General features: G+C 45.2%; 1 protein-coding gene across 2 annotated transcripts in view; it reads left to right on the top strand.

Annotated features, from left to right (window-relative positions):
• Positions 1–68: 68 nt before the first annotated feature.
• Positions 69–9,366, top strand: part of DROSHA (drosha ribonuclease III) — a 109,266-nt gene continuing 99,968 nt past the window's right edge. Inside the window, exons 1-2 of one of the 2 annotated variants that reach the window (XM_039523848.1) lie at positions 69–209; positions 6,211–7,071. In XM_039523848.1, coding sequence (XP_039379782.1) covers positions 6,218–7,071 — 854 coding nt within the window. In that variant the 5' untranslated portion in view covers positions 69–209; positions 6,211–6,217. The remainder of the gene's footprint in view (positions 210–6,210; positions 7,072–9,366) is intronic. The other variant, XM_039523849.1, reaches the window with a different exon arrangement.

Here is a 9,366-nt window from a genome sequence, read left to right as displayed (position 1 = left end):
CCGCCGGGGGGCTCGGCGCTCGCCGCTCCCTTCCCCTGCCCATTGCCCGCCCCTCTCAGTGACCCGGCGCGGCTGGTTGCGGCGGGGCTTCCGCGCGGTGCGATGCTCCTCCCTCCCTCTTCCTCTTCCGGAGCCGGTGTCTGCCTGGCTGGTGCCCGGCCTGCGCCGCGGGTGTCTGGCTCCACGGGCTGCGAGGGGGGCTCGTTCAGGTAGGATGGATGCCCCCGCCCCCTTGCTAGGAGAGCGGGTCAAATTGAGGGAGGCAGAGCGATCCTCTCTCTCTCCCCTTCATGCTGGGGGGGGCTCCCTCTTCCCCTAGTCAGTCCCCCCGCTCCCTTCTCAGGAACCCATGTCCCCCTCTGCTTCCTTTCCTTTCCCTTCCCGGCTGGGTGCTTTGCTCAGGATTCTGGGTAGCACTGGAGCTGGCTGGGCTCGATTCACGTGGGTCCTTCCCCCTTTTCACTGGGTGGCTTAGGTTTGAATGGAGGGGGCCCAGAAACCCGGCCACACTCATGAGCTTCGCCTGGGCCTAGGGTTTATGTCAGGATCCTGTAGAGCTCTGGCTACAGACCTGTGTATTTCCCCTGCATTTTGTTTCATGTGGGCAGCAGCTCAGTTGAGTTACAGGTTGATGGCAAAATCCCAAGTCATCAGAGTTTTGCCTGGCTTCAAGGTTTGTCCCGTGCCTGGCGAAGGGCTTGTCTGCACTAGAAAGTTTTAATGCTTTAACAGTACCGGTATAGTCAAAACTGTATAACCCTCCCTAGTGTGGATGCAGTTATATCAGTATAAAGATGCTTATAGTGGTATAGCTGTTGTTGTATGGAAAAGGAAATAACTATACTGGTAGAATTAAAGTGGGGTAGCCCTGCTACTGTGGATGCAGTTATATTGGTATAAAGGTGCTCTAGTTATTCCTATAGAGGAAAAAGAATACCTGTAGTGGCATGTCACTTTTTATGCCATTAAAAATATCATCCCCCTAACTGAAATAGCCCCTAACTGGTGAAACAACTTTTAAGTGTAAACAAAGCCTAAATGTGATGCAACCCTGTCATATCTCTCATTCTGACTGTCTGTTGGCCTCTTGCCACTACCCTTTCTGGCTTCAAGATCAGACATAAGGCGTAGTGAAAATAGAGAGATTACTTTCAGAGGACTTTGCTCAAACAACATGCTTCTAGATTGCTAGTATGGGGAGTTTGGATACATACATAAATAGCTGCCATCACTATAGTATTGGTGGGAAGAAAAGAGAGTTTATTAGGGCTTGTCTACACTACAAAATTAGGTTAACTTAATTTAGGAGTGTGGGGTACTGACAGCTGTGTGGCGCTAGCAGGTGGAGCATGTGCCCCCCCCCCCCCCGCCAGTGACAGTCTGAGCTCAGTTTCACAACATGGAGCCTACCAGCAATGAAATTGACATTCTTGTCAGTTTTAGGTCTGCCTCTGGCTCAGAGTGGCAGCAAGGCTCAAAGCTGAAGCCATGAAACTGACAAGAATGTCAGTTTCATTGGTGGTAGTTTCCTTGCCCTGAAGTTGAGCACCATGCTGTCTCACAGTTGGGTTGTCACCCCAGGGTGGGGGCTCCAGCTATGAGTCCGGTGCCTGTCTGACAGCTGGAGGATGGGGGGGTGTAGCTGTGAGCCCCATGCTGTCTGTGAAAGCGAGAAGAATGACAGCCAACAGGCAATGTAAGTAAATACACTGACATAAGTACTATGTCTCTTGTGGAAGGGGAATTATTATGTTGGGATATCAGACCACTTACTTCGGCGGAAGCATCATTGTAGTGTAGACACTGGCATAATTAGGTTGACCTAAGATGCCTTACATTGACCTAACTCTGTAGTATAGACTAAGCTTGGGGTTTAAATGTGGACCCAAAATGAAGCTAAATTAAAATTGCAGTGGAGGGAACATCAAAATGAGTTGTGCGTTCTACATTATTCCACAACTTTTCATTTTCAAATCCATGCTTTGTTATCTACAAGGTGACTCAATTATGATAATGAATCTGAGAACATTATTTCCATGAGAGATGTGGGTAAATCGAGGACAGTAATCAGAGACAGTTGATGAGTATAGTCCTTCCTTAGAATGTTTATTTCTTCTTATGTGATGATCCCTCAGCAGAAATATATGCAGTGGACTGCTCTAAGGCACCACTGTGCAGAGGCCTGTGCACTAAATTGTCTAAGGTAACAAAAGTCCAGCTAGTTCATTATGTACAATTGTTGATAAAAGTCAACAGAAAACTAAAGACAGGCTGGATTAGTCCAAATAGAAAGATCTATTCCAGAGGTCCCCAAACTGTGGGGGGTGTGGAGGAGCATTCAGGGATACATTGCAGGGCCCAGGCCAGCCTCCATTGGGGATGGGGAGGGAACGCCTCCCAGCACTACTCTTGGCCCCGCCTCCAGACACTGCTGTGCACCTGGCCACAGCCCCACTCCTGGCTACTGCTGTGGCTCCATTTGCAGCCCTGGCCCCAGATCTGCCCTCAGCTGGGGCCCTAGCCTTGTCCCCTCCCCCCCACTACCTCTGTCTGCATTTCCCCAGCACCGGCCCCAGCTCAGGTGGTGGTGGTGGTGGTGGTGGAGGGGGGGAGGAGGGCTGCGGACAGGGGTGAGGGGGGATGCAACACTGGAAAGTTTGGGGATCACTAGTTTATTGATATCACCAAGTATTGTGTTAAGATCATTACTGGTAAACAGGAAAAGTGTGAGACTGGAAAGTAGGCCTAAATGGTGAACAAAATAATGAAGGAATGAACTATTTTGCACAATACCCCTTTAGGGGATCCTTTAAAAATGAGATTTTTGCTGTGGAGGTCATGACATGAGGTGGAAGCACATGGACTGGAAGAAATAAAAATACCATCACCGTCTCCAGAGACCTTGGGATCCACCACAACGCCACTTGGACCTTTGTTGTCCTGCTCCTGAAAGATGTTCTGAGCAGATTGGGCCAGAGAGGTGGACCTAGTGACTTCACCACCTCTACCATCTAAGTTCTGAGCAGCACTTGGAATGTCAGACCTGGCTTCCTGCTGACATCACCTCCCTCGTGTCTTTTTCCTCCCCAACCTTATTTTAGTTCTCCTCTTTTCTGTCTTTCTCCTTTTGCCTCTGCCTAATAATAATCTGATTTAGCTGGCCAAGACTGCATCTTGTACAACACTGCTGTGAGTCCATGACCAGAAAGGCAGCTAAAAACAGTATCCTAAACAGCCCAACACTGATACAAATTTGCCAGGTCTCAGAGCGGCGGCTAAGATCATGTGTTGTGCCTGTGTTTCTCCAAGTAAGAGCCAGAAACAGAGGCTACATTTTTAATCTTTGCTATTCTTGTGTGTGTGTGTCTTTAAAGATAGCAGGGTCAGACTTTAACAACAACAGCTCCAGCCCATCTCAACTAACCTTTTTTCTTTTCCCAAAAAAGGACAGTTATTACCATCATTTATAAAATTAGACAGTCTGTCAAACAGGAATGGGGGAGGGAGGTTTCCTTATTAAAAAAAAAAAAAAAAAAACCCTGCCATTAAAGGGAATATGGAATAATGTTAAAATTAAAGCAGTTCTTAATGTTTCATATGTCTAATGCTTTAAATGTTTTTCCTTCTTTTTCTGCATATTTAATAAAAGCTTATTAAGTTTTTTTGATGGTGGTTGTTGCCACGGGACTAGGCTTGCAGTGGGCTTTGTGCTCTAAACCCGAAACCTTGTTTAGTTGTTGTGTAGTGATAGGGTCTCATTAATACCTTTGGCTCTTTGGGCCCATTTATTCCATTGAAGTTAACAGGGAATGTGATTATGCCTTAGTTATCCCTGAATTTGGCTGCAAACATGCATCCAATTTGTAGAGCATCTGGCTAGGTAAATGACAAGTGGGGGAGTTAATGCTTACTTTTAAAATCATTGCATGTTTTATTTATTTCTTCATCCTTCATGGGTTGCTTGTTTTCTTAGATTGTGAGTTCTTTGACTGAAAAGATTGTGTATGTTTGGAAATTTCCAGGTGTGTTGTGGACACCAACATAGCCCCAATAATAATAATAATAATTAATAAATGAAGTATTGCACCTGAACCATGTTAAATAACAGGGCTGATGCTCTGGACAAATCCAGGCGTCAGCCTGCTTTCTCAGTTAGATCTGATCAAGCCTTCACCTGATTGTGAAATGTCGATACTGTTCAGAGTACCCTGCAGACTAGCACCACCAATTAAATTAGAGGACAAGAAGATTGGAAGCAGGTTCCCAAATATGGTTGTATTTGTAGGGTAGACAAAGCCTTTATGATTCAAGGAAGACTTTATATCTTTGACACAGGTTGTTTAGTTTTTATATGCTCCATTACATGAAATTACCCCAATTATATTTTAAGATGCTGGTGGGTGGTGTTCGATGTTTTCTCTGTGTTTTAGAGGAATACTGTCAAGTTGATCATCACATTTAAACCCCCTCCCTAAAATAAACCTCCTTATGTTACCCCTTAGAATATCAAGATTGAAATAATTTTAAATATTGAATTTATTTGTACCATTTATGTATTTCACTTTTTCCTTTTTCCTCACGTTGAACAATGGTGTTTGATTAGTTCCTTTCACTGTCTGGTTCTCATATATGAATACAATGAGGCAAGTTTTGGTTGCAACCACTGCAGGGGGGAAAAATCTTTATTATCTAAGGCACTGATTCTGCAAAAGACTTATGCACATGCTTAACTTCATACACTGGGAGTAGTCCCATTGACTTCAATGGGATTGCTTACAGTGTGTAAAGCAGGGGTAGGCAAACTATGGCACATGTGCCAAAGACGGCACACGAGCTTATTTTCAGTGGCACTCACACTACCCGGGTCCTGGCCACCGGTCCAGGGGGGTTCTGCATTTTAATTTAATTTTAAATGAAACTTCTTAAACATTTTAAAAATGTTATTTAATTTACATACAACAATAGTTTAGTTATATATTATAGACTTATAGAAAGAGACCTTCTAAAAACGTTAAAATGTATTACTGGCACGCGAAACCTTAAATTAGAGTGAATAAATGGTCACTCGGCACACTACTTCTGAAAGGTTGCAGACCCCTGGTATAAAGTTTAGTATATTATAAGCAGTGCTTCTATATCCTGGGAAATTTCCCAAAATCTGGGAATTTTTGAGTAAAATGTTTTGAATGAAAATTCCCAATTTCCCAAATTGAAACATTTTACTCACAAATTCCCAGGTTTTGGAAAATTTCCCAGGGTATAGAAGCACTATAAAAAGCTTTATCTGGGAATTTTTCACCAGATTTGGGAAATTTTTAGTGCTAGGTTGGGAAAAGTTGGCATCACGATATAGAAGCACTGGTTATAAGCCTTTTCAGGATTGGGGCCAAAATAGGGAGCATAAACTGCCATTGTCTCTCTGTTTGACTGATAATAGGGTAGCTGGGATTTGATATAATAGGAAGGGTTGGTGAAACCCTTATGCTCAAGGTTTAAAATTGTATGAGAGGCCACCTCTTGTGCACCTTTATAGGATGGTTATTGCAGAAATTGAAATTCATGGATTCTGTGATTTTTATTTTTATTTTTTAATAAAAGTTAATTTTGTGTTTGAAGGCTTTGCATCATAGTGGCTGCTGAACAGGTATGTGTATGAATGATCAGGTAAACATTTGTCAAACTTTGGCTCTGCTCAGGCAATGTGCTAGCAGAACATATTACTGGATTAGGGATTTAGGAGAGTTTTTTATGGAAATAATAACCAATATGGAGGTACTGGAACCCAAATTGCTCCTGTCTCCATTGAGAGGAATGATAAAACTGTTGATTTCAGTGGTTTAGGATTGGGCCCATAGCACCTGATACAAATTTTTTCTTAGATCCACTGTTGGGTATTGATTGATGTTTTACTGATGTACAGTTTTCTCATTAACGCCTGGGGACGCCAGGCTATATATAAAGAGAGCAGACTCTTGTAGACAATATTTGCTATCCAGCTCTTGGAAGAGATTGTTTTGCCCTTGAGTTGAACAGAACTGGGTACAAATAGCAAGAGGTGCCTTGACATTTCAGTTGAGACTTGAACTTGATATTCAAGAAGTTATCTTTGTTACAGAATAAGACTTAAAAAGGGCGGCAGACAATTAGCTCTTCCCCTCACCCTTAGACTCATATGGCATTGTACATTTTATCTCTTCTTTTCCGTTGAAGGTGAAAGATGTCTTTCCATTCTGCACGAGGATGCCCACGGGGTCGAGGAGGACCTGGTGTAAGAACGTCAACACAAACCTTCAGATCTCAGAACCTGAGACAGCTTCACCCTCAGCAGCCTTCAGTGCAGTACCAATATGACCAGCAAGTAGCTCCTCCGACTACCTACTCAAGCCCTCCAGCCACAGGATATGTGCCTCCCAGACCCGATTTTATACCGTATCCGTCCCTGGTACCCCCTTCAGCACAGAGTCCAATCAGCCAGTGTCCCATGAGACCGCCTTTTCCAAACCATCAAGTAAGGCAGAGTTTTCCAGTCCCTCCTTGTTTCCCTCCTGCTCCTCCACCAGTCCCAAATCCCAGTAATTCCCCAGTACCAGGGGCCCCATCTGGACAAAACACTTTTCCCTACATGATGCCACCTCCTTCAATGCCTCATCCTCCACCACCACCGGTGATGCCGCAGCAAGTTAATTATCAACCTGTCTACTCTACAGGCTATTCGCAGCAGTCTTTCCCACCTCCTAATTTTAATAGTTATCAACATAACTCAAACTCCTTTCAGAGCAGCAACAGTAATAGCAGCAGTAGCAGTAGCAGTCATTTCCGGCACACAAGCCAATATCAGGTAGAAAAAACCCAAAGTGAACGAAGGTCTCCAGAGAGGAGTAAGCACTATGATGAGCACCGGCACCGTGATCATAGTCACGTGCACGGAGACAGACACCGGCCCAGTAACCATGGAGATCGGCGGGATCGAGGCAGGAGCCCTGACAGGAGAAGGCAAGAAAGCAGTCGGCACAGGTCAGATTATGACAGAGGAAGGACGCCGCCTCGCCACAGAAGTTATGAACGAAGCAGGTAAATCAATGATCTGTGAATTTAACGCGGGCTCAAACTGTTGCCTGGAGAGGGAGAATGTTTTGGTTTGGGAGTAGCACTTTATTGCAGACTCAGGCAGAGACTACTTCTTAGAGTCACCAATAGCTCTGCCCCAGCACTCGTCTCTCGTGGTATGCTGGGCTCGCACACGTAGGCTCTGAACCACTTGGATTTTCTTTAGCTGCTCCAGGTCCTCATGCAGTTCGTTGTCCTGCCTGTTGACCAGAACTTGGCTGTATTTGCTGGCCTTAATGTCCTTCTGTCTGTTGAGGAATCATTCAGGGATCTTGTACTGTTGAGGTTCTGCATGATGGTGATAACATGCACTTCATCCTCCATCAGCTCTCCAGATTTCTTGGTCAGGTCAATGACTGCTTTTCTCTGCACCATGTGGGCACAGCGCTGGCCCACACCCTTGGTGGTGGTGATGGTGGTTTTCCACTGCCCGTTGTTGGTGTTTGGCACTCGGTGGATGTGCTGGAATTTCTCAGTGATTACTAGAGACATGGTGGCTGGCTACTTCACAGTCAGGGAGAGTTGCTGCCAGGGAGTAGGGGGTGCTTTGTGTTGATTATTATCAACTTATGTATAGAACCAGCATAGGGTAGGTGCTTTACAGTCTCTTATGAAGAGAAGATCCATGCCCCAAGAACTTGGAATCTAAGGCCTTGGCTACACTTGAGAGTTACAGCGCAATAAAGCCACCAACAGTGCTGTAACTCACTCCCCATCCACACTGGCAAGGCACATACAGCGCTGTATCTCCGTGGCTACAGCGCTGCTTGTACTCCACCTCCCTGAGAGGAATAAAGAGTATAGCGCTGCTGCGCTGGGGCGCCAGTGTAAACAGGGAATAACCTTAGTATGCAGTGACTGACCCCCCCCCCCGGAAGCTTCCCATAATCCTTTTAAGGGAGGGTTCCATTCTTTGTTTTGTTGTGATGCCTCTCTTTATTTTGTTGTGAACTCCGGGCTCCGGAGCTGCTTATCAAAAAAACAAACACAGCTACTGTTTGCTGTGAATGAGCAGAGGCAGGGGGGCTCTCTTTGGAACACCCACAGCTACTGTTTGCTTGAGGAGAGAAGCAGCGCGGCAGGCGGGAGGGAGAGGGGGGGTGTCCGTTTCGGCAGCGGCTGCTTATCTCGTCTGTGAGGAAAAAAAGAAACAGCAGCTGTTTGCTTTCAGTGAGTGAGAGAGAGGGGTGGGGGAGGGGGTCGGAACTTGCAAGACAGCTGCTGACACAGTGTCAGCTCCAAAAATCCACTCTCTCTCTCTCTCTCCCCCCCCCCCCCACGCTCCCTGTCACACTCCACCCCACGCCCCCCTTTTGAAAAGCACATTGCAGCCACTTGGACGCTGGGATAGCTGCTCATAATGCACCGCTCCCAGTGCCGCTGCAGATGCTGCAAATGTGGCCACGACAGTGCGCTGGCAGCTGTCAGTGTGGACAGACTGCAGCGCTTTCCCTACTCAGCTGTACGAAGACAGCTTTAACTCCCAGCGCTGTACAGCTGCAAGTGTAGCCATACCCCAAGGCTGAGATCCTGCAAAGAGAACTGTGTATGCCAATCCTTGCTCTCACTTAGAGCCTCACTAATATCAATGAGGCTCTGCATGGAGACGCATTGACTTCAGTGGGGCTCTTGATGGGCCTAAGGATCTGCCTGTGTGGTTCTGTGCAGGATCAAGACCCAGTTATCCAATATGTAAAACTCAGGAAGGGGTGGGACAGAACTCAACATAAGGAGTATGAATGAACAGAGGCGTTCCAACTTGTGTTGTCATTTTAGTTTGACTTTCACTGAGTGTCTTTGTGTCTGAAGTATAGATTAGATACCTAACTTTAGGCCTTTATTTTTAAAAAATCGAGATTTTATCTTAAGAAGTTTAACCCTTCTCTGCAATTGCATAGGCTTCTTGAGAGAAGTGTGTTTTATTGAGAAACCTGGAGAAGGAAAGGAGTTGTAAAAAATGGAATAATCATTTAAAAAGCTAATGTAACGGATCAAAGAGAGCAAAACATGATCAGCATTCAAGCATCATGAAAAGAAAGGGTTATGGAATACTGTGCATGTTGTAGGTGACTTTAAGTATTCACTACATAATTCCGCAAACTAGATTTCAAAGTTAAAAGTTCAGTTTTACTCAGAAAGAAGGTATATTAAAATGGTAGCTTTTTGCCCGTAGATTCATAACTTTTTAAGGCCACTGAAATCTGGTTTCCCTGTGTTTTTGGTGTCATATCTGTTCACTTTTAATGGCAGAAAAGATTT

The sequence above is a fragment of the Mauremys reevesii genome, linkage group 2 (assembly GCF_016161935.1).
Source record: "Mauremys reevesii isolate NIE-2019 linkage group 2, ASM1616193v1, whole genome shotgun sequence".
NCBI lineage: Eukaryota > Metazoa > Chordata > Testudines > Geoemydidae > Mauremys > Mauremys reevesii.
This window is presented reverse-complemented; position numbering and strand designations above follow the sequence as displayed.